Source organism: Coregonus clupeaformis, chromosome 21, assembly GCF_020615455.1.
Source record: "Coregonus clupeaformis isolate EN_2021a chromosome 21, ASM2061545v1, whole genome shotgun sequence".
In the NCBI taxonomy this organism is placed as follows: Eukaryota; Metazoa; Chordata; class Actinopteri; order Salmoniformes; family Salmonidae; genus Coregonus; species Coregonus clupeaformis.
Genome location: NC_059212.1, coordinates 53,838,049 through 53,864,110, shown reverse-complemented (window position 1 = coordinate 53,864,110; position 26,062 = coordinate 53,838,049). Strand labels below are relative to the sequence as shown.

The 26,062-nt window shown below is 46.0% G+C and overlaps 1 protein-coding gene across 1 annotated transcript; it reads left to right on the top strand.

Moving 5' to 3' along the window:
- Window positions 1-8,519: 8,519 nt before the first annotated feature.
- On the top strand, window positions 8,520-25,834 carry LOC121535425 (lipoprotein lipase). The gene is made up of 10 exons (XM_041842475.2): window positions 8,520-8,761; window positions 9,910-10,085; window positions 11,595-11,774; window positions 19,370-19,481; window positions 22,055-22,288; window positions 23,634-23,876; window positions 24,183-24,303; window positions 24,578-24,751; window positions 25,190-25,300; window positions 25,598-25,834. The coding sequence occupies exons 1-10, from the start codon at window positions 8,668-8,670 to the stop codon at window positions 25,695-25,697; spliced, it is 1,545 nt and encodes a 514-aa protein (XP_041698409.2). The 5' UTR covers window positions 8,520-8,667; the 3' UTR covers window positions 25,698-25,834.
- The last annotated feature ends 228 nt before the right edge of the window (window positions 25,835-26,062 follow it).

Sequence of the window (26,062 nt, the reverse complement as noted above, 5' to 3'; positions counted from 1 at the left end):
GTCATAATGCTTCATGACAGCGTCATAAAGTGTATTTTCTACAAGTTATTTAAAATATGATGAAAAACATGACTGTAAAGAATTCATTACAACAACAACAAAGGATTTAAGAAACAAACTTTCAAACAAAAGGAAACTTCTTGGCAGGGAAAAAACGAATTTGAATAAATGTCGATTTTGACACTCTTATGTAGGTGTCATAACCAGCCATAAAATAACGCAATATATGTCACAACGGGTATAAATATATGGGTCATGACAGTGTTATGATGATATTATGACAGGTTATGACAAGTTATGTCAGCTGTTATGACATATTATGACACGTGTTATGACACTGGGTGTCAAGTAAAGTGTTACCAAACAATCTATCAACACTGTTTTCTACCGTTTACTTTTTTCTTTCTACCTTTTTCTACCTCGTACCTTTTTCTACCTCGTACCTTTTTATACCTCATACCTTTTTATACCTCATACCTTTTTCTACCTCGTACCTTTTTCTACCTCGTACCTTTTTATACCTCGTACCTTTTTATACCTCGTACCTTTTTATACCTCGTACCTTTTTATACCTCATACCTTTTTATACCTCATGTCTTTTTATACCTCATACCTTTTTCTACCTCGTACCTTTTTCTACCTCATACCTTTTTATACCTCATACCTTTTTATACCTCATACCTTTTTATACCTCATGTCTTTTTTTACCTCATGTCTGTTGCTGGTATCTGAATAGTGACTATGCTTTTATGGTCACACATCCTTCTGGCTCTTCAAGGTGAGAATGGAGCTGTAACCACTGTATATGTTTAGCTGCTTGTAAAAGGGCTGAAGCATCTGCTTTCTGTCAAAATGTCAGCAAAGCCCCAATCTCTCATGTTTTCACATCAAAGAATGGTTTCAACATGTGAATGACTGAAAACACATCTTGCAAAAGTATGTGAGATTCATTTTTGGTAACCTATGTTCATTCAGATCAGTTTCATTGAGATACTTAAATAATCTGTTTTGTAAGAGGGATAAGCTTACAAGAGACAAGTCATTCAGTCCGTATGGGCTGTAGACATAGTGAATTAGTTTAGTGAAAGGTTTAAAGAGTTTGATTCAGAGATGTTCTGTCTCTATCTAAAGGTTTAAAGAGTTTGATTCAGAGATGTTCTGTCTATATCTAAAGATTTAGAGAGTTTGATTCAGAGATATTCTGTCTCTATCTAAATGTTTAGAGAGTTTGATTCAGACATGTTCTGTCTCTATCTAAAGGTTTAGAGAGTTTGATTCAGAGATGTTCTGTCTCTGACTGTAGATGAGAGGAAAAGTAAATGTGACAGAAATCACTGTGCTGCTAACAGTATCACTTCCTCCACTGTCACTTTCCATACCATGGCTGGAACTAGTGATCCCCTGCTCGTCAACACACGTGAATGCCCTGCTTGACAATGTACAAACCAGTTGCGCTGGCACCGGAAATTGGTAGCTGTGGAGTGACCTTATCTGGTACAAGCTCATTACATAAACTCCTTGTCCCTTACTGATGTCTAACACTGTTACAGCGCCTTCAGAAAGTATTCACACCCCTTGACTTATTCCACATTTTGTTGTGTTACAGCTTGAATTCAAAATCGATTACATTGTTTTCTCACTCATCTACACACAATACCCCATAATGACAAAATGAAAACGTGTTTTTAGACATTTTTGCAAATTTCTTGAAAATGAAATACAGAAATATCTAATTTACATAAGTATTCACACCCCTGAGTCAATGCATGTTAGAATCACCTTTGGCAGCGATTACAGCTTTGAGTCTTTATGAGTAAGTCTCTAAGACAGACACTATTTGCCCATTATTCTTTTCAAAATTTTTCAAGCTCTGTCAAATTGGTTGTTGTTCAGTGCTAGACAGACATTTTCATGTCTTGCCACAGATTTTCAAGCAGATTTAAGTCAAAACTGTAACTCGGCCACTCAGGGACATTCACTTTCTTCTTGGTAAGCTACTCCAGTGTAGATTTGGCCTTGTGTTTTAGGTTATTGCCCTTCTGAAAGGTGAATTAATCTCCCAGTGTCTGATGGAAAGCAGACTGAAGCAGGTTTTCCTCTAGGATTTTGCCTGTGCTTGGCTCCATTCCGTTTCTTTTTTATCCGGAAAAACTCCCCAGTCCTTCACAATTACAAGCATACCCATAATGATTCAGCCACCACTATGCTTGAAAATATGGAGCGTGGTACTCAGTAATGTGTTGTATTTGATTTGCCCCAAACATAACACTTTGTTTTTAGGACAAAAAGTGAATTGCTTTTCCAATTTTTTTGCAGTATTACTTTAGTGCCTTGTTGCAAACAGGATGCATGTTTTGTACATGCTTCCTTCTTCTCACTCTGTCAATTAGGTTAGTATTGTGTAGTAACTACAATGTTGTTGATCCATCCTCTGTTTTCTCCTATCACAGCCATTCAACTCTGTAACTGTTTTAAAGTCACCATTGGCCTCATGGTGAAATCCCTGAGTGGTTTCCTTCTTCTCTGGCAACTGAGTTAGGAAGGACGCCTGTATCTTTGTAGTGACTGGGTGTATTGATACACCATCCGAAGTGTAATTAATAACTTCACCATGCTCAAAGGGATATTAATGTCTGCGTTTTTATTTTTACTGATCCACCAATAGGTACCCTTCTTTGCAAGGCATTGGAAAACCTCCCTGGTCTTTGTGGTTTAATCTGTGTTTGCAATTCACTGCTCGACTGAGGGACCTTACAGATAATTGTATGTGTGTGGTACAGAGATGACGTAGCCATTCCAAAATCATCTTAAACACTATTATTGCACACAGAGTGAGTCCATGCAACTTATTATGTTACTTGTTAAGCAAATTTTTACTCCTGAACTTATTTAGGCTTGTCATAACAAAGGGGTTAAAAATGTATTGACTCAAGACTTTTCAGCTTTTCATTAGAATGAATTTGTAAAAATGTTTAAAAACATAATTCCATTTTTACATTATGGGGTATCGTGTGTAGACCAGTGACCAAAAATCTCAATTTAATCAATTTTTATTTCAGGCTGTAACAGAACAAAATGTGGAAAAAGTCAAGGGGTGTGAATACTTTCTGAAGGCACTGGACATAACATAACATATGCCATTTAGCGGATGCTTTTATCCAAAGCGACTTACAGTAGTGTGTGCATACATTTTCGTACGTGTGGTCGCAGCAGGAAACGAACCCACTCCCCTGATGTTGCAAGCGCCATTCTATACCAACTGAGTCACAACTGCTCATAGGTTACTGGACTGAAGACTCATAGGTTACTGGACTGAAGACTCATAGGTTACTGGACTGAAGACTCATAGGTTACTGGACTGAAGACTCATAGGTTACTGGACTGAAGACTCATAGGTTACTGGACTGAAGACTCATAGGTTACTGGACTGAAGACTCATAGGTTACTGGACTGAAGACTCATAGGTTACTGGACTGAAGACTCATAGGTTACTGGACTGAAGGCTCATAGGTTACTGGACTGAAGACTCATAGGTTACTGGACTGAAGACTCATAGGTTACTGGACTGAAGACTCATAGGTTACTGGACTGAAGGCTCATAGGTTACTGGACTGAAGACTCATAGGTTACTGGACTGAAGACTCATAGGTTACTGGACTGAAGACTCATAGGTTACTTGAGGAAAGTACAACTGGATGTACTGTCCAGGTTTTGTCTAATTTATAATTAACAAAAATATAAACGCAACATGCAACAATTTCAATGATTTTACTGAGTTACAGTTCATATAAAGAAATCAGTCTATTGAAATGAATTCATTAGGCCCTAATCTATGGATTACACATGACTGGGCAGGGGTGCAGCCATGGGCGGGCCTGGGAGGACATAGGCACACCCACTGGGGAGCCAGGCCCAGCCAATCAGAATTAGTTTTTCCACAAAAGGGCTTTATTACAGACATAAATACTCCTCAGTTTCATCAGCTGTCCGAGTGGCTGGTCTCAGACGATCCTGTAGGTGAAGAAGCTGGATGTGGAGGTACTGGGCTGGCATGGTTACACCTGGTCTGCAGTTGTGAGACAGGTTGGACGTACTGCCAAAATCTCTAAAATGACATTGGAGGCGGCTTATGGTAGAGAAATTAACATTCAATTCTCTGGCAACAGCTCTGGTGGACATTCCTGCAGTCAAGCATGCCAATTGCACGTTCCCTCTAAACTTGAGACATCTGTGGAATTGTGTTGTGCGACAAAACTGCACATTTTCGAGTGGCCTTTTATTGTCCCCAGCACAAGGTGCACCTGTGTAATGATCATGCTGTTTAATAAGCTTCTTGATATGCCACACCTGTCAGGTGGATGGATTACCTTGGCAACGAGCTGTATAGGGCCATAAGCAAACAAGAACATGTTGCGCTCCTAGTGGCAGGTGACTTTAATGCAGGAAAACTGAAATATGTTTTAACTCATTTCTACCAGCAACTAGAGGCGAACAGACTCTAGATCATCTTTACTCCACACACAGAGACGCACACAAAGCTCTCCCTCGCCCTCCATTTGGCAAATCTGACCATAACTCTATCCTCCTGATTCCTGCTTACAAGCAAAAACCTCAAACAGGAAGTACCAATGACGTGCTCAAACAGCCAAAGCGTCAATAAAAGGACCAAGCTATGACGCTCGTTGGATTTGGCAGGGCTTGCAAATTACACTACATGACCAGAAGTATGTGGACACCTGCTCATCGTCCGTTCAGCCACTGACTTGTTGGAAAGGTGGCATCCTATGACGGTGCCACGTTGAAAGTCACTGAGCTCTTCAGTAAGGCCATTCTACTGCCAATGTTTTTCCAAGGAGATTGCATGGCTGGGTGCTCGATTTTATACAGCTGTCAGCAACAGGTGTGGCTGAAATAGCTGAATCCACTCATTTGAAGGGGTGTCCACATACTTTTGTATGTACAGTACCAGTCCAAAGTTTGGACACACCTACTCATCTCAATTTGGTTGAGGTCGTGTGATTGTGGAGGCCAGGTCATCTGATGCAGTCCTCCATCACTCTCCTTCTTGGTAAAATAGCACTTACACAGCCTGGAGGTGTGTTGGGTCATTGTCCTGTTGAAAAACAAATGATAGTCCCTCTAAGCCCAAACCAGATGGGATGGCGTATTGCTGCAGAATGCTGTGGTAGCCATGCTGGTTAAGTGTGCATTGAATTCTAAATAAATCACAGACAGTGTCACCAGCAAAGCACCCCCACACCATAACACCTCCTCCTCCATGCTTTACAGTGGGAAATACACATGCAGAGATCATCCGTCTCACATTTGGACTCCAGCCTAAAGGACACATTTCCACTGGTCTAATGTCCATTGCTCGTGTTTCTTGGCCCAAGGAAGTCTCTTCTTCTTATTGGTGTCCTTTAGTAGTGGTTTCTTTGCAGCAATTCGTCCATGAAGGCCTGATTCACACAGTCCCCTCTGAACAGTTGATGTTGAGAGGTGTCTGTTACTTGAACTCTGTGAAGCATTTATTTGGGCTGCAATTTCTGAGGCTGGTAACTGGGAAGGGCCCGTAAGTAAGCATTTCACTGTTAGTCTACACCTGTTGTTTACGAAAGCATGTGACAAAGAACATTTGATTTGATTTGATTTGACATGCCTGGATTTGAACTTTTTTTTTCAAACTGTCCCCTTTTCTTTATGTCACATGGTCCAGCTCCGTCCTCAGACAACGGCTTTCATCTTTGGTGTAATTCTCATTTCTGGATAATGCTTAGAATACACATGAATGCGCAAAACAGCAACTGTTCTCAGGTGAACTCTTAACAACATGGTGAAAAAACATGTACCATTTCCTGTCTGGTTCTGGTGTTACACTGTAACTCGTAACAACATGGGAAAACATCAAAGATGAACGAGTTTCATAGATAATACTATAAGTGATTCCCCACCTGAAGCCCCTTTCGATTTGTGGTTATTGCGTCAATAGGGTGTGCTGGGAGGCTTCTGGGTCTTTGGCGTCATTGGTCAATTTGGAGGCGTTTCAAGGAATGTTCCACCAGGTCACGTTGGAGGTCATTGAACAAATCTGATTTAATAGTTCCTGACCTAAAAGCCTTTAAAAACACCCCTATATTATCATTACTGAGTCTTCACAACCTGTCAAATCCAATAAGGATAAACTGAAGACAGTCCTGTATTCATGTACATATCTTATCCCACTTGCCACAACTGAAGTTCCCTCCGGGAGAAATAAACGTATTGTATTGTATTCTATTATTTTATATTCTATTCAAACAGATTTCTATGGCATGATGATATTATTGTGAAATGCACAGTGAGCACAACTTTCTGTCTGGTATTTCATGGGTCTTGCAAGTGCGATGGTTGCATATAAGAATGGAGAAATTGTCATGAACTATATTTCAACATATTTCAAAATTGTTATTTTTAGACACAACGTTTGCTACTGCTAAGCTTTTTTTTTTACAGCCCTTGGGATTATATTAACTCGCATTGATAAATTACGTTGTCATTTATTACAGGCTTATACTTGCCTAAGTGAAACAGGTCTATTTGATGTTTAATTGGTTCCTGTGATTAACGATAATTAGTGCAGTTATTGAGACATGGGACATCAGCAACATCAGTGACAAACCTCACAACATGGAAAAAATAAATGTGTCAAATGTCATTAACAGCAGAAGCACGCTAAATGTGAATGGTATGTTCTTGACAAGAGAACAGGCATTGGCAGCTTATCAGATTGTCTGAGATGGGGGCATGGGGATTGAACTAGAAATGGGTGGATAGCCTAACATTGAATGATTTATTATATGAATTATGAATATAGTCTTATATCACAATTGTGTATTTTTTTGGACATATTATTACAATAATATAGGTTGCTGTCTGCTAAAGTGAGTAATTCTACAATGCATAGAATATTAGCCATTACTAATATTTACTACAACAGCAAATGGTCTATATAAGCTAAAGGTGATGTACACTACATGACCAAAAGTATGCGGACACCTGCTCGTCAAACATCTCATTCTAAAATCATGGGCATTAATATGGAGTTGGTCCTCCCTTTGTTGCTATAACAGCCACCACTCTTCTGGGAAGGCTTTCCACTAGATGTTGGAACATTGCTGCGGGGACTTGCTTCCATTCAGCCACAAGAGCATTAGTGAGGTCGGGCACTGATGTTGGGCGATTAGGTCTGGCTCGCAGTAGACGTTCCAATTGATCCCAAAGGTGTTCAACAGGGTTGAGGTCAGGGCTCTGTGCAGGCCAGTCAAGTTCTTCCACACCGATCTCGACAAACCATTTCTGTATGGACCTCGCTTTGTGCACGGGGGCATTGTCATGCTGAAACAGGAAAGGGTCTTCCACAAACTGTTGCCACAAAGTTGGAAGCACAGAATCGTCTAGAATGTCATTGTATGCTGTAGCATTAAGATTTCCCTTCACTGGAACTAAGGGGACTAGCCTGAACCATGAAAAACAGCCCCAGACCATTATTCCTCCTCCACCAAACTTTACAGTTGGTACTATGCATTGGGGCAGGCAGCGTTCTCCTGGCATCCGCCAAACCCAGATTAGTCCGTCGGACTGCCAGATGGTGAAGCGTGATTCATCACTCCAGAGGACGCGTTTCCACTGCTCCAGAGTCTAATGACGGCGAGCTTTACACCACTCCAACCAACGCTTGGTGTTGCGCATGGTGATCTTAGGCTTGTGTGCTGCTACTCTGCCATGGAAACCCATTTCTTGAAGCTCCCGAGGAACAGTTCTTGTGTTGACGTTGCTTCCAGAGGCAGTTTGGAACTCGGAAGTGAAGGTTGCAACCGAGGACAGACGATTTTTACGCGCTTCAGCACTCGGCAGTCCCGTTCTGTGAGCTTGTGTGGCCTACCACTTCGCGGCTGAGCTGTTGTTGCTCCTAGACGTTTCCACTTTACAATAACAGCACTTACAGTTGACCGGGGCAGCTCTAGCAGGGCAGACATTTTACAAACTGACTTGCTGGAAAGGTGGCATCCTGTGACGGTGCCACGTTGAAAGCCACTGAGCACTTCAGTACGGACCATTCTACGGCCAATGTTTGTCTATGGAGATTGCATGGCTGTGTGCTCGATTTTATACACCTGCCAGCAACGTGTGTGGCTGAAATAGCCGAATCCACAAATTTGAAGGGGTGTCCCCATACTTTTGTATATATAGTTTAGGCATGCCTACTGTGTGTGTGTGTGTGTGTGTGTGTGTGTGTGTGTGTGTGTGTGTGTGTGTGTGTGTGTGTGTGTGTGTATGTATTTTTATACGCAGTCAGTGTACCATACCAGGTGAGTACTCGGAAAAGAACTGTAGTCCTGCAGCAGACATGTGATTTGCTGACATTGTCCCCATTTGGGAAGGTTGTCCACTCCTTGCCCATGTTTTAGACCAATAGAAATAGGGTTGGATTTACATGCGTCGACAGGGCCGGTATAAATACACCATTTGAAACCTTCAAGTTCAAGTGAAGATCATATTGCGAAGTTGGACAACTTTACAAAAAAATAGAGTTTTACAAGCGGAAAAATACATTCTGGCGGATTAAAGTGACAAACAATTTTCGTTTTCATTTGGAAAGTTCTTTAATTAAATTGAATCGACTGTACTATGGGAAAAGAAATCACCTGGTTGATTATAATTGGGATTTGTATCATCAAGTCGTCATGTGAGTCTGTCTTCAACACTGAAACTCCTGCTCCCAGTAAGTTGGACGATTATTTTATTCTCACAAATCAATTCATGCATTATTCTGAATGCAAACATTATACAAAAATAAATACATTATGTTTTGAAAGCAGATTATATAATAGGCAAAATGCTGTTGATAAAAGTGCGGTGGTTTTTTTAAACAATTGGAACCTTTGTGCCGTGGGAATGAATGAAAGTTAGCATTGGCTGAGGCAGTTTCCATGACGGCAGCTCCATGAACCTGTTCTGAGCTCTGACAGACAGACAGTTCATTGTTCGGAGGAACAAAAACTCCCCCAACCAGCTGGGGTTCTATTGGGATAAGATGAGTGTAGTCTGGTCCCAGATCACCTGGAAATGTGGGCTAGAAGAGATTTCACCAAATCATGACACATTCAAATTTACATGAACCCTGCACATTGTAACTATATTTTGTGTATGCATATTACTATTTTAAAAAATGTAGCAGATTACGTTTTTAAACTTTAACAAAATATTGTAAATGATGAGGTTTGGGATGATTTTATAATTTAGCAATCAGAGAGAGGAATGACTAGTTCTCTCTGGTTGAACCTCAACAACCCTAAGGACCTCTTGGTGCTTTTGAACCCATGAGAATATGCATTATGCACCGGAGTCTTTGAACCTAGGTTCCACTTTATGTATTATAAACATCTGTGCCTATACTGTTATTGTCAAGACTTCCGCCGAGGCTGCCTCCCCTCTTTGTTCGGGCAGGCTTCGGCGTTCGTTGTCACCGGCCTTCTAGCCACTGCCGCTCCATGTCTCATCATTCCATTTGTCTTGTCTTGTCAATTACACACAACTGGTTCATATCCCCTCATTAGTCCGTGTATAAGTGTTCCCTCTGCCCCCCTTGTCCTTGTGGGTGATTGTTTATTTGTGAGAGTAGTGTAGCTCGGTGGAGCTACTCGTACCTTGTATTGCCGGGGTAGATGGTTTCCCCTGTTTTCTGTTGTCGCTATCCAGCGCAATTGTGTACAGTGATTTACCCTCCTGCGCCTGACTCCTTCTATCACACTGATCACAGTTACTGTCCCTGCCAGCATAATAGGTCATTAAATACCATGTAGTAAATGTTTTAGCAACACTTGATGCAAAGTGGGTCCGTGTCTTTAATCTCGCCCTCTGTCCCTCCAGGCAACAGTACAGACTGGTTACTGGACTACACTGACATAGAGACCAAGTTCTCAGTGCGTTCAGCCAAGGAGCCAGAGGAGGATCTGTGTTACCTGGTGCCAGGGAAAAAGGATACAGCCACACAGTGTGGCTTCGACACCAGCTTACCCACATTCGTCATCATACACGGCTGGTCGGTAAGTAGCTACCTGGATAACAGGAGCGTAGTCTGGTCTCGGATCACCTGGATTCCAGGAATACCTGGAATAGTAAAACAGTAATCCTTCTACCCCCCACCCCGCTCTCCCCCAACCCCCCACTGGCTATAAACCAATTTGTAAGTCTCCAGGTCTCAGAACACCTGGATAACAGGATTGTAGTCTGGTCTCAGATCACCTGGGTAACAGGAGTGTAGTCTGGTCCCAGATCACCTGGGTAACAGGAGTGTAGTCTGGTCTCAGATCACCTGGGTAACAGGAGTGTAGTCTGGTCCCAGATCACCTGGGTAACAGGAGTGTAGTCTGGTCCCAGATCACCTGGGTAACAGGAATGTAGTCTGGTCCCAGATCACCTGGGTAACAGGAGTGTAGTCTGGTCCCAGATCACCTATGTAACAGGATTGTAGTCTGGTCTCAGATCACCTGGGTAACAGGAGTGTAGTCTGGTCCCAGATCACCTGGGTAACAGGAGTGTAGTCTGGTCCCAGATCACCTGGGTAACAGGAGTGTAGTCTGGTCCCAGATCACCTGGGTAACAGGAGTGTAGTCTGGTCCCAGATCACCTGGGTAACAGGAGTGTAGTCTGGTCCCAGATCACCTGGGTAACAGGAGTGTAGTCTGGTCCCAGATCACCTGGGTAACAGGAGTGTAGTCTGGTCCCAGATCACCTGGGTAACAGGAGTGTAGTCTGGTCCCAGATCTGTTTGAGAAGCCACTATAGAGTAGAGTCTTCCTCCATTCACTGTCACTCCTACTGCTCCCAGTGCTGGCTGATGGATGTCACAGCCTGCTGATGATGACTGAATGCAAAATGTGCTTTACCATAATGGGAATCCCTCAGGCTCTGCCAATTCAATTTAACACATTTAATTTATTTATCCCAGAAGGGCAATTACTTTGGGCACACGGGAGATATAATACTAGGCAGGAAGGACATACCAACTTCACAGCAATACACCACGGAGGACAATACTCCACACTGCAACTTCACATCAACATACCACAACACACACCACATATGTCCTACAGCAACATGGGCCTATGCCACAACAATGACATCACCAGGTCCAGGTCTACCTAAGCAGGAGCATTAATGTAGTGCCCTACTGTATAGGGTCTGTTTAGTAGGGCACTACATAGGGTCTGGTTAGTAGTTCACTACATAGGGTCTGGTTAGTAGTTCACTACATAGGGTCTGGTTAGTAGTTCACTACATAGGGTCTGGTTAGTAGTTCACTACATAGGGTCTGGTTAGTAGTTCACTACATAGGGTCTGGTTAGTAGGGCACTACATAGGGTCTGGTTAGTAGGGCACTACATAGAGTCTGGTTAGTAGTTCACTACATAGGGTCTGGTTAGTAGTTCATTACATAGGGTCTGGTTAGTAGTTCACTACATAGGGAATAGTGTGTCTTTGAGGTTTGCCCTGAGTTAACTACCCTGTAAGTCATCCCTAATACACATGTATCTTCCTGTCCTGTGTTCTAGGTGGCAGGTTTGTTTGAGAGCTGGATCTACAAGCTGGTAGCAGCCCTGTTTGAGCGCGTGACCAATGCCAACGTTATAGTGGTGGACTGGCTGGACCGGGCCCAGCACCACTACCCCAACTCTGCGGCTCACACCAAGCTGGTTGGAGAGGATGTGGCCAGGCTCATCAACTGGCTGGAGGTGAGGGTTTGATCATGATGCATTATGGTACGCTACTATAATGATAATGTATTGGATTTTTACAAGGGCGAAAGTAGATGTAATTTCTTCCTGTAATGATAGAATCCCTATTAATTCAATATAATCACTGTGGGACTAGTCTAAAGAGTTGTAATTTAACTTTTAAAATATGTTACCTTTTATTGTGGCAGAAACACAACCAGTCATGGGGTTTTCATCTGATTGTCAAACAGTCACTTCAAAGGGATCATTTAATAGGCGTACCAGCGCCCTTTCATCCATGCACAACATATTTCCAGCCTCCGAACAGTGGTGAATGGAAAGAGACATCTTTTACACAAAATGCCAAAAAGGTGTAATGACATTTGGCCAGAATTTATGCGTCCACTGCTGTCCGCGCGTGTCTCGGTGTCGGCCACTCATCTCTACCTTGGCAAAATTGCGGCGTTCTCGACGAACCACATCGCATTTTGGAGCGTAGGCTATACCGCCTGTTGAGTCTCCCGAGTGGCGCAGTGGTCTAAGGCGCTGCATCGCAGTGCTAGCTGTGCCACTAGAGATCCTGGTTCGAATCCAGACTCTGTCGTAGCCGGCCGAGACCGGGAGACCCATGGGGCGGCGTACAATTAGCCAGCGTCGTCGAGGGTAGGGGAGGGAATGGCCGGCAGGGATGTAACTCAGTTGGTAGAGCATGGCGTTTGCAACGCCAGGGTTGTGAGTTCGATTCCCACGGGGGGCCAGTATGAAAATGTATGCGCTCACTTAACTGTAAGTCCCTCTGGATAAGAGCGTCTGCTAAATGACTAAAATGTAATAGGCTCATGGAGTACCCCCCACTATTTAATTTTTCCGTACCGCCCTGGATTTATATACAGATGTAGGATCTTAATTTTAGCCAGTTTCCTACAGCAGGAACATAATCCTGCATCAACAGGAAATGTGAATTATTATGAATAAATATTTTTGTAGGGGTTGATAATGCCTACTGTATGTGTGTGTGAAATTTCTACGTGGAAATTACAAACTTCAGAATCCTTTTTACACCTCAAATGCACTACATGTTTTACATTTCCTGTATTGCAGGAAAGTTCTCTTTCAACAGGGTGATACATTAAGATGTGGCTGTCACGAACAGAAGAGGACCCAAGAGCGCAAGTTCAAATTCAGAGTTCTTTATTCAAGGTTACAGGCGGGAAGAGGAGTCCCAGGGGTGTCAGGGGGTCTTTCAGGGTCCTCCTGTGGTACCTGTGCTCCGGGGGTCACCAAATGTCCGGGGGTGTCCCGTCCAAGTGCTTAGTGTGTGTTTCCCCAGTGATGGAGCGGCGTATCGGGCTGAGGGTGGTGAAACGTCTGGGCACGCTCATCTGGTGGTCGGAGACCTGGGGGAACACACACACAACAGCAATATGAATGGCAGGCAGAAGTACAGATCAGGGCTGGGCAAATATCGTGGTGAGAGACAGAAGGCAGAAACGAGTTACCGGAGGGGCTGAAGATCGGAGAGTAGTCGAGGTCCAGAAGGCAGGTTGGGATAGACGGGGCAGTAGAACAAGGAGGCAGTCAAGAAAGGATCGGTATCACAAACAGGAGTCAGAGCGCAGACAGGCAGGTTACTGGTCCGGGTTTGAAGACGATCTGACAGGGCTTGGCTGAAAACCAGGGCTTGATATACTGGGAGAGGTAGTGGGGAAATGCAGTTCAGCTGGCAGAGTAATTAGAACAGAGTGAGGCAAGGTGAGGATGGTGAGTGGGAAATGCAGTGCAGCTGGCCAGGTAACAAGAGCAGAGCAGGGCAGGTGGAGCTAGTTAGGCTGAGTAGAGAGAGGGAGGTGAGCAGAGTGGAAGATAATTGAATGCAATTAATGTTGCTACCAGGGAGAGAGAGTGCTCATGACAGGACCCCCCCTCCAAGGGACGGCCCCAGAAGTCCCAAGAACAACATCATGCCGGGAGGGTGGAGGGGAGCAGGCGGCGGGTCAGAACTCCTCCGAGCGGTCCGAGTGAATCTCCTCATCCTCAGAAGGAGCTGGAGGGTCACGGTCGGGAGACAGGACAGGCACTGAGACAGGAGCAGGGCGGGCCGGACGGCTAGGAACCCCTCTTGGACGGCCCCTACGGATTGCAGGCTGATCAGGATGTAGTCGGTGGAAGTCAGTGATAAGGGTCCGGTCCACTATCCTCCTGGCCGGGATCCAGGTCCTCTCCTCTGGACCATATCCCTCCCAATCAACGAGGTACTGGAGACCCCTACCCCTTCGCCTAGAGCGGAGCAGCCGCCGGACGGTGAAGACAGGACCGCCATCTACGAGGCGCGGAGGAGGTGGCGCCGGAGCTGCAGGGACCAGGGGACTTTCATGGACCGGCTTGACCTTGGAGACGTGGAAGGTGGGGTGGACCCGCATGGAAGCGGGCAACTGAAGTCGGACCGCCGTTGGACTGATGACTTTCTGCACAGGAAAAGGACCAATGAAGCGAGGGGCCAGCTTTCGTGATACAACCCGCAGCGGCAGATCCCGGGCAGACAGCCAGACCTTCTGACCAACCCGGTAAGTAGGTGCTGGGGTCCTCCGTCGGTTGGCACCGACGGCGTAGCTGGTTCCAGACTTCAGGAGCACAGTGCGAGCCTGGGCCCAAGTGCGGGCGGCAGCGGCGGGCATACGCAAGAGCAGACGGACAGGTGGCATCCGCCTCCTGGCTGGCAAACAGTGGAGGTTGATACCCGTAGACACACTGAAAGGGGGAGAGCCCGGTGGAGGAACTGGTGAGTGAATTATGGGCATATTCCACCCAGAGCAGGTGTTGAGCCCAGGCCCGGGGATTTTGGGAAGCCACACACCTCAGTGCCTTCTCCAGCTCCTGGTTCATGCGTTCAGTCTGGCCGTTTGACTGCGGGTGGAATCCAGACGATAGGCTGGCGGTGGCCCCAAGGAGATGACAGAACTCCTTCCAAAAGGTTGCTGAGAATTGCGGGCCCCGGTCTGACACTATATCCTGGGGTAGGCCATGGATACGAAACACATGTTCCAGGACCACCTGGGAGGTCTCTTTAGCAGAGGGTAGTTTGGGAAGGGGGCACGAAGTGGGTCATCTTACTAAAGCGGTCAACAATGGTAAGGATGACTGTGTGTCCGTCAGAGGGCGGAAGGCCCGTAACAAAGTCCAGTGAAACGTGGGACCAGGGCCTCTTGGGTATGAGTAGGGGTTGCAGCAACCCAGCAGGAGGCTGGTTGGGAGTCTTGTTTCGGTTACAAGTGGGACAAGCTCGGATGAATTCTCGGACATCCCGTCTCATCCCCCGCCACCAGAACCGCTGGCGGACCAGATGAAGGGTGCGAGTGATGCCGGGATGACAGGCCAGACGGGATTCGTGCCCCCACTGAATCACAGGTGACCTGAGATTTGCTGGAACAAACAGACGGTTGGGGGCGCTGGTGCTTGGACCTGGCTGGTCCCGAAGAGCCTCCATGACCTGCTTCTCGATCTCCCAGGTGAGGGCCGCTACGACCAAGTGGCTGGGAAGAATGGGAGCTGTCATGGCGGTGGTCTCGTCCTTCTGAAACATCCGGGGAAAGAGCATCAGGTTTGATGTTGCGAGATCCCGGGCGGTAGGAGAGCGTGAAATTGAAGCGCGTAAAGAACAGAGACCACCGCTGTTGACGGGAGTTCAGCCTCCTGGCTGTTTGGATATACTCCAGGTTCTTGTGGTCTGTCCACACTACGAATGGTTCCTTTGACCCCTCTAACCAGTGCCGCCATTCTTCAAGGGCGAGCTTGACAGCCAACAGCTCGCGGTTCCCAATGTCGTAGTTGCATTCGGCAGGGGTTAGCCGACGGGAGTAGAAGGCACAGGGGTGCATCTTGCCATCCTCAGCTGCTCTTTGAGAAAGCACTGCACCCACTCCCACGTCCGAAGCATCTACCTCCACCACAAACTGCCTTGCTGCATCTGGCATCTGGAGGATGGGAGCAGAAGTGAAACATGTCTTGAGGATATTGAAGGCCTTATCAGCAGCTGATGTCCATTGGTACGGTTGTTTAGTGCTGGTTAGCGCCGTGAGGGGTGCAGCCACTGTGCTATAGTTTCTGATGAATCTCCTATAAAAGTTGGCAAAGCCCAGGAACTGTTGCAACTTCTTCCGAGACTCAGGAACTGGCCAGGAAGTGACAGCCGACACCTTCGTGAGATCCATCTGAATGCTGCCCTCGGTCACCACATACCCCAGGAATGAAACGGTCTTGGCATGGAACTCGCACTTCTCTGCCTTCACGAAAAGAGAGTTCTCCAGCAGGCGGCGCAGGACCAACCGGACGTGGTGCGTGTGTTCTGACAGAGTCTTTGAGAATATTAAAATATCGTCAAGGTACACAAATACGAACGTATTTAGCATGTCCCTGAGGATATCATTCACTAGGGCTTGAAAAACTGCTGGGGCATTGGTGAGGCCGAAGGGCATGACGAGATATTCATAGTGGCCGGTTGGTGTGTTGAACGCTGTCTTCCATTCGTCTCCCTCCCTCATCCGCACCAGATGGTAGGCATTGCGAAGGTCCAGCTTAGTGAATACAGTGGCTCCCTGCAGCAGTTCGAAGGCAGACGAAAGTAAGGGCAGTGGGTAGCGATTCTTAACCGTGATGTCGTTCAGACCCCGGTAATCTATGCATGGACGAAGAGAACCGTCCTTCTTGCCGACAAAGAAGAATCCCGCTCCTGCGGGGGAAGACGACGGTCTAATTATCCCGGAGGCAAGAGAGTCATTAATGTAGTCCTCCATGGCCTTTCTTTCCGGGGCTGACAGTGAATACAGACGACCCTTGGGAGGTGCTGTGCCAGGCAGGAGATCAATCGCGCAGTCATAGGGTCTGTGTGGGGGTAGAGATGTCGCCTTGGATTTGTTGAACACCTCTTTCAGGCTGTGGTAACAGGCCGGAACATTGGATATGTCGGAGGTAGCGCTAGATCCTTCCCGGTGAACGGGCAGGGTGGCCCCCCTTAAACAGGTCTGGTGACAACTCCTTCCCCACTCACGGACTGTTCCTGTCTCCCAGTCGATGTGGGGGTTGTGCTGACGGAGCCACGGGTATCCAAGAATGAGTGGTTGGCCAGGTGAGTGTAGGAGGTGAAACTGGATGGACTCCTGGTGGTTTCCTGACAGCAGGATTGTCACAGGGGCGGAGATATGAGTGACAGTGCCAAGATGATGCCCATCCAGGGCTCGTGCAGGAATGGGTTGTGTCAGTTGATGATGGTTCACGCCCAGTTGCTGTGCAAGCTCAGGGTCCATGATGTTTGCTTCGGCTCCGGAATCCACAAGGGCGGCCAATGTATGAGTCTTGTCAGAAAGCTGAAGGCGGAGATGAAGCAGGGTCTTTCGGATGGAGGGAGACTGAAGGCTTGTTGAGCTCACCCGGATCTCCCCTACACCTGGTGAGCTGCGGCTTTTGCCGGACAAGTAGCGACACGGTGATTCTCGCCACCACAGTAGAGGCAAAGGTTGGAGCTTAGACGGCGCCGACGCTCCTCGGGAGTCAGAGAGGCACGGCCAATCTCCATGGGCTCAGGCTGATTAAGTTGGCTATGGGACTTGACAGGCAGGGGCTGGACAGAAGCGGTATCGACCCGAGTACGGATGGCAGGTTGACTGAGACGGCCCTTCTCCCTCCTCCGGGTCTGTATACGGCGGTCAATGCGAACGGCAAGGTCAATGGCGGCATCAAGCGTTGAGGGCGGGTCATGGGAAACAAGCTCGTCCTTGATATAGTCCGCCAGGCTATGGAGGAAGGCTTGCACCAGTGCCTCTGGGTTAAACGAGCTTTGACTGGCCAGGGTACGAAAGTCAATGGAGAAGTCTGCCACTGTCCGATTGCCCTGACGGATGGTGAGCAGAGCTTGTGACGCTTCGGCTGTTGGCGAGCCTAGGTCAAAGACCTTTAACATCTCCTCCTCAAAGGCACTGAAGGAGGCACAGGCTGGGGTTTGCCGGTCGAATTCCGCCGTTCCCCACAACCGAGCTCGACCGGTGAGATGTGTGATGACATACCCCACCTTGGCTCCCTCTGTTGAGAAAGTCCTGGGCTGTAGTGCAAACTGGATTCGGCAGCTGCTCAAGAATGGTCTTACTTGCTTCTGGTTGCCATCAAAACGTTCCGGGTTCCCAATCCTTGGTTCAGGAGCGTGGGGATCTGGTGGCAGCACTGCCGGGCCTGCAGCATTGGGACCTCCAGCGGAGGGATGAAGGAGTATCGGTGGTACAGGAACAAAAGGACCAGGAGGGGGTGCAGGTGGAGTAGCCGGGCTTGAGAGTAGTTGCAGGGCTTGGGCTAGCTGTTGTTGCTGCAGTTGGAACTGTTGTTGCTGCTGGTTGAATAGCTGGAGAAGGGAAGCGATGTCGCCAGCCATCCGATTTATGTCTCCCTCAGAGCGTTCCAGTCGCTGTAGGGCAGTCCTCTCTGGCTCTTCCTCCATCGTGGTCAGGGAGTGCGCTGGGTCCATGATGGTCAGATCGTTCTGTCACGAACAGAAGAGGACCCAAGAGCGCAAGTTCAAATTCAGAGTTCTTTATTCAAGGTTACAGGCGGGAAGAGGAGTCCCAGGGGTGTCAGGGGTCTTTCAGGGTCCTCCTGTGGGTACCTGTGCTCCGGGGGTCACCAAATGTCCGGGGGTGTCCCGTCCAAGTGCTTAGTGTGTGTGTTCCCCAGTGATGGAGCGGCGTATCGGGCTGAGGGTGGTGAAACGTCTGGGCACGCTCATCTGGTGGTCGGAGACCTGGGGGAACACACACACACAACAGCAATATGAATGGCAGGCAGAAGTACAGATCAGGGCTGGGCAAATATCGTGGTGAGAGACAGAAGGCAGAAACGAGTTACCGGAGGGGCTGAAGATCGGAGAGTAGTCGAGGTCCAGAAGGCAGGTTGGGATAGACGGGGCAGTAGAACAAGGAGGCAGTCAAGAAAGGATCGGTATCACAAACAGGAGTCAGAGCGCAGACAGGCAGGTTACTGGTCCGGGTTTGAAGACGATCTGACAGGGCTTGGCTGAAAACCAGGGCTTGATATACTGGGAGAGGTAGTGGGGAAATGCAGTTCAGCTGGCAGAGTAATTAGAACAGAGTGAGGCAAGGTGAGGATGGTGAGTGGGAAATGCAGTGCAGCTGGCCAGGTAACAAGAGCAGAGCAGGGCAGGTGGAGCTAGTTAGGCTGAGTAGAGAGAGGGAGGTGAGCAGAGTGGAAGATAATTGAATGCAATTAATGTTGCTACCAGGGAGAGAGAGTGCTCATGACAGTGGCATAAGATGTGACGAGAGAAAGAGAGAGAGCGAGAGAGAGAGAGAGAGAGAGAGAGAGAGAGAGAGAGAGAGAGAGAGAGAGAGAGAGAGAGAGAGAGAGAGAGAGAGAGAGAGAGAGAGAGAGTGTTAGAATTAGCAATGGAGATCGATGCAGTTTAATGTGATAGTCGACTGTTCTACCACACTGATAATTCCAGAACCATAATCCATGTGTTCTCTTACTTAAACGTCTTACTTAAATGTGCAGTTATTTATGTGGATCTGAAATGCACCAATCATCTGTTAAAACTAAATGATGCCTCCCCTCAGGTGGATCTGAAGTATGACCTGATGAACCTCCACCTGCTGGGATACAGCCTGGGAGCACACGTGGCTGGCATAGCTGGAAACCTGACCAACAACAAGGTCAACAGGATCACTGGTGGGTAGGACTAGATGCTCTCATCCCTCGGATGGTGCCTGTAGGAGCAGGTTTCTGTAGGACCATAGAGACATATAACCATCTGTCAATCCACCTCAACTCTGCTACTCAGGGACCCGCTGGTGGGTAGGACCAGACCAGAGCCAGATAATAGAGCAATATCAGACCAGAGCCAGATAATAGAGCAATATCACGGGTGGGAAGGACTAGACCAGAGCCAGATAATAGAGCAATATCAGACCAGAGCCAGATAATAGAGCAATATCACGGGTGGGAAGGACCAGACCAGAGCCAGATAATAGGTAATATCAGACCAGAGCCAGATAATAGAGCAATATCACGGGTGGGTAGGACCAGACCAGAGCCAGATAATAGAGCAATATCAGACCAGAGCCAGATAATAGAGCAATATCACGGGTGGGAAGGACCAGACCAGAGCCAGATAATAGGTAATATCAGACCAGAGCCAGATAATAGAGCAATATCACGGGTGGGTAGGACCAGACCAGAGCCAGATAATAGAGCAATATCAGACCAGAGCCAGATAATAGAGCAATATCACGGGTGGGAAGGACCAGACCAGAGCCAGATAATAGGTAATATCAGACCAGAGCCAGATAATTGAGCAATATCACGGGTGGGTAGGACCAGACCAGAGCCAGATAATAGGTAATATCAGACCAGAGCCAGATAATAGGTAATATCAGACCAGAGCCAGATAATAGGTAATATCAGACCAGAGCCAGATAATAGAGCAATATCACGGGTGGGAAGGACCAAAAATATATATATAACAGAGAAATACATGGCTCTGAGTAGGACCCAGACCTCGTATGGTGTCTGTCCATCTGGAAATCAACCTAATCACTGCTGTGTCATTAGGCTCTGTTCTAAACCTAAGATATACACGTTTGCCCTTAATTCTGTTTGGTATTTCCCTTGCATCCCTATAGCAGTTCAAGTGGTTGTTGCCTATCAATTTGCTGTCACCCCACTTTGGTCAGTCAAACACTGCTTAAGTAAACTCCCATCTCATTGCCCCTCCCTTCTTCTATTTAGAGTGAGTGAGATTGCCTAGCCCTAGTGAGAAGGTGCACAGCTGGGTTATTTAAACCAGTTGGCATCATGGAGTTTGCTGAAGACAGTATTGAGACTTGTTGGGGGAGTAGAGAGACAAAAAAAAGGTGACATCTCACAGTTCCCCAAGAACTCCCCAAGAACTCCCCAAGAACTCCCCAAGAACTCCCCAAGAACTCCCTCCACCAGCCCATTTGAAAGGTCACTCCAGCCTTCTTAAGGCCAAAAGGCTTTGGGTAATGGCTTTAAACTGATACAGGCCAAAAGGCTTTGGGTAATGGCTTTAAACTGATACAGGCCAAAAGGCTTTGGGTAATGGCTTTAAACTGATACAGGCCAAAAGGCTTTGGGTAATGGCTTTAAACTGATACAGGCCCGAAGGATTGGCTACCGCTGTATTTTCTTTGCCCTTCGCATCCATCTCAACTTATTTGTATAACTAAGCATGCCACACCCACCTTAGATAACATAACGGTTAGGTCCAGGGCCGAAACCAAGGCAGCAACCACTCCTTATTTGACCTGTATCAGTTTAAGGCAATGCCTTTCGGCCTTAAAAACGCTGGATCGACCTTTCAGAGGTCCCACTCCAAAAAGGGTGTATACGTAACTAAGTTCAGGTTGAGTTCAGTTTGAGGGGGTAAAGACTCATGTTACACATGTTCTTTTTATCAGTGAGAACTTGTAGAAATGTAAAATGACTATTTATAACACCAAAAATGACTATTTATAACACCCCAAAAGACTACTGTATAACACCCAAAAGGACTATTTATAACACCCAAAATGACTACCGCATAACACCCAAAATAACTATCTGTGACACCCAAAAAGACTACTGTACAACACCCAAAATGACTATTTATAACAAAGAAAATGACTATTTATAACACTCCAAAAAGACTATTTATAACACCCCAAAAGGACTACTTATAACACCCAAAATGACTATTTACAACACCCCAAAAATACTACTGTATAACACCCCAAAAGGACCACTGTATAACACCCAAAAAGACTACTGTATAACACCCCAAATGACTATTTATAACACCCAAAATGACTATTTATAACACCCGAAAAAGACAACTGCATAACACCCAAAATGACTATTTATAACACACAACATGACTATTTACAACACCCCAAAAGACTACTGTATAACACCCAAAAAGACTACTGTATAACACCCAAAATGACTATTGCATTACACCCAAAAATACTATTTATAACACCCCAAAAGGACTATTTATAACACCCCAAAAGACTGCTGCATAACACTCAAAAGGCTTGTAACTTGAACCATGTGTTCTAATACATCATGGCAGACTGACACAATAACAGCAGGCTGACAGTGTTCTGAATGTATGCAGTAGTTACTAACTATTAACAACAGAGAAGATTATAGTAGTTATACCACTGGAGGATACTGTAAGATTCCAGTTCTCTAACGCCCAGTCCCTAATGTCCCTCTCCCTGTCCTGCTCATTCTTTCAGGCCTGGATCCGGCTGGACCTAGCTTCGAGTACGCAGAGCACACAAACCGCCTGTCTCCTGACGATGCAAAATTCGTGGATGTCCTCCACACCAACACCAGGGGGTCTCCAGATCTCAGTATCGGTATCCAGAGACCCGTGGGCCACGTGGACATCTACCCCAACGGAGGAACAGCGCAGCCAGGCTGCTCCTTCCGGCACACCATAGACATGATGAGAAACTTTGGCCTCCGCAGTGAGTAGACCCAGGCTTAACTCCAACTCCCACAAACCCTCACACTGTAGTTCAATAGAGTACCACAGTATGAGTCATAATACCCATAAAAGATAGCGGTCAAACAAGGAAATGGTTTCAATCGTTTTTCCACCATTCATTTTTCCCATAGGGGATTTTCCCCATAGGGTGTGACGTTTTCATAACCGTGTAAGTCTCTCTAGGACAAGGTGACTTTTATCAATATATTTGCCTGTATTTACCCCCCAAAATGAAATGCTAAAGAGCTGCTAATGTGGCTATCATAAAGAACTACAAATGCCATGATGATCTGGACGAGACTGCCGAATCGAGGCAAAGGTAAGAATCTCTGGATTAACGATCTAATGTTAGCTAAATGGATGAATAAATTGGCAAAAAAAATTTAAATGGACAATTCTGTGAACTGTCTTGTGCAAGTTTTAAATTGACACAGTACCTGTTAGCAAAGGTGTCAGCTAGAGATGACGTGCAGGAGCTTGCAGGGATTTGAAGTCTTGCATGATGGCTACTTTGATGCTAATTAGCATTTTCGAATCTGAGAGTAAATCTTGTCCGAGAGAGATTTATATGGTTAACAAAACGTCACGCCAGGGTAAGCCTACATGAAACACAGCCCTTATTTTAAGTGTTTCTAAAATTCCCTATGGGAAAAATGAATGGAGGAAAAACGATTGGAACCATTTCCCTGTTTGACCGCTAGGTTTTATGGGTATTATGACACCTCCACTGTGGAGCTCTATAGAACTAGGCATCTACAGTAAGTAGACCCAGGCTTAACTCCAACTCCAACTCCCACAAACCCTCACACTATATCTACAGTCATAGAATTGCATGTAGAATGATTGGATTTCTCTATCTGGTATCTAAGTAGACTTACAAGACTTAGCCTCATCCTCGACCAACCCTGGATTCACACTGTAGTGTTGTTTTGTCATTACACAAGTGTAGGACAAAAAACACAGACAAGAGAACATCATTGTTTCCCAATCTGTTTTTCATTGACATTCAGACGTAACTGTTGCACATTTCTGTTGTAGTCCAGCATTACAACATCTGATTCAACTATCCAACTCATCATCAAGACTTTGCTTGTTGAATAAAACTTGCTAATGCTGGAACAGAACAGAATGTTCAAAACAGCAGGGCGTCCGAGAGAAATGGATTGGGTAACACGGATGTTCTTTAGTTTGTAGTTTTTTTCCCACACTCGTGTGAGGACAAACGCAACAGTACAGTGTGAGGATTAGGAGGAAGAGGAAACTCGTTCTGCACTGGTGTTCTGAAGGTGAACATAACTATTCCTCTCCTGTGCCCTGCCCTGCAGACTTGGATCAGATCGTGAAGTGCGCCCATGAGCGCTCTGTGCACCTGTTCATCGACTCGCTGGTGAACAAACAGCAGCAAAGCATGGCCTACCGCTGCAACTCCAAATACGCCTTCAACAGGGGCCTGTGTCTCAGCTGCCGTAAGAACCGCTGCAACAACATGGGCTTCGGAGTCAACAGGATACGCACCACCAGGAGCGCCAAGATGTACCTGATGACCGGCGCCAGTATGCCCTTCAAAGGTGTGTTGGTTAGTCTGCTACACAGCTGATTGATAGCTGTTGTTTGCCCTTCAAAGGTGGGTAACGTTGGTGAATCTGTTAGACAGCTGATTGATAGCTGGGCGGTGTGTTCCTAAACAATGCAGATCAAACTGAGAAAGCTCGTCAAAGTTCCGTATTGTAGTATCTAGGTTCTTCTTCTTCTTCTTCTTCTTCTTCTTCTTCTTCTTCTTCTTCTTCTTCTTCTTCTTCTTGTTTATGATGCATAAACAATCTGTTACTAGTTCAAATGAAGGTCTAACAGCAGTCCTGTCCCTCCACCTCTAGTCTTCCACTACCAGATGAAGTTCCATATCTTCAACCAGCAGAACCTGAGTCTGAACGAGCAGCCCGTCATAGTGTCTATGTATGGAACCCACGGAGAGAAGGAGGACATCCAACTCATTCTGTAAGCAGCTCTGCTAAACATTCAACTTCTTACAATTTAGCACTGGGTTATGTATTCTTGTTACTTTTCTGTTTTGTTTACAGTCGATTTACATTAGGTTACTTCAATGTTACTTTACATTGTCTATTGAAATGGTACAGTGAAATGGTGCGTAATTCCTGTGTACCGCTGATTATGATAGAGCAAAACAAATAACTATTTCTGGCCCAGTACCCCGTTAAAAGTTCTGGTTGTTTTATTTAAAATGCGTTACTAACTATGCTAACCCCCACAGGTCCAACGTGACCACCAACACCACTGTGTCCTTCCTGCTGACCACTGACGTAGACCTGGGAGAGCTGCTGAGAGTCATGCTGCGGTGGGACAGTGACTCCTACTTCTCCTTCTTCAACTCACACGAGTTCATGGTCCGCAGGATGAGAGTCAAGACAGGGGAGACCCAGTCCAAGTGAGCCTCTACTTATGTTTATCTACTGCAGTCTACCGTATCTATCTGTTGTATTCTGAATTTACCTTAGGGGTCTACTTGATTGACTTAACTCTAGTAGAGTAAAGTAGAGTAGAGTAGAGTAGAGTAATAATAATATGCCATTTAGCAGACGCTTTTATCCAAAGCGACTTACAGTCATGCGTGCATACATTTTTGTGTATGGGTGGTCCCGGGGATCAAACCCACTACCTTGGTGTTACAAGCGCCGTGCTCTACCAGCTGAGCTACAGAGGAGAGTAGAGTAGGGTGAAAAGTTTCCTTGACTCGACTCTGTTCCACTCTGCTATACTGTACTCTACTCTACTCTAGTCAACAGTCCACGCTGGTTCTCTTGAGTTGAGATGAATGGAGTGATTTTAAGTGTATGATGGTGATTGTGACTTGCTTCTCCTGCAGGGTGATTTTCAGAGCGGAGAGTGACGGGGAGTTTGCCCACCTGGTCCAAGGAGGTGACCCTGTGACCTTCACCAAGTCTAAAGAGGATCAGAACAGCAGGACGCATGAGAGGTGAGAGACTAGTGGACACAGACTTGATTGATTTAATTTATTAGACAAGATAAATCATATCCAGCCACAAACCAATGCAATTGAAATTCACTCATAAAAAATCGTCAAGTATAACATAAAAGATTCTAGGATAACACAAAGAAGTATCTTATTTCCATTGGTTGGTTTCAGTATAGTTAGGGAGTTCTTCCTGACCATGTGACTAACAGGACCAGGAAAATAGATATGACATGACCAGTTACAGCCCACCCAATGACATGCTTCCTTTGCCAAACCTGTGTTTGTGTCTGTCTGCAGAATCCACAGACTGAAGAAGCAGGGCAGCTTCTTCAAACAAGGCCTTAACGACGCTGCCACAGACACATCACCATCATTATCCCCATCATCAGAGCACTGAGGTCATATACTGTAAATCTTATTGTAGAAGACGGTATCCTCGGGTTAAGTGTACGTATGGGTGAGGCTCAAATTACACCCTATTCCCCATACGTTTGCCCACTGACAAAGAAATGATCAGTCTATAATTTTAATGGTAGGTTTATTTGAACAGTGAGAGACAGAATAACAACAAACAAATCCAGAAAAACGCATGTCAAAAATGTTATAAATTAATTTGCATTTTAATGAGGGAAATAAGTATTTGACCCCCTCTCAATCAGAAAGATTTCTGGCTCCCAGGTGTCTTTTATACAGGTAACGAGCTGACATTAGGAGCACACTCTTAAAGGGAGTGCTCCTAATCTCAGCTTGTTACCTGTATAA

Coding starts and splice junctions, on each gene's coding strand:
- LOC121535425 (XM_041842475.2), top strand. CDS start 8,668: ATGGGAAAAGAAATCACCTGGTTGATTATAATTGGGATTTGTATCATC. Junction 10,086..11,594: donor TCATCATACACGGCTGGTCG/GTAAGTAGCTAC, acceptor CCTGTGTTCTAG/GTGGCAGGTTTGTTTGAGAG. Junction 22,289..23,633: donor GAGAAACTTTGGCCTCCGCA/GTGAGTAGACCC, acceptor CCTGCCCTGCAG/ACTTGGATCAGATCGTGAAG.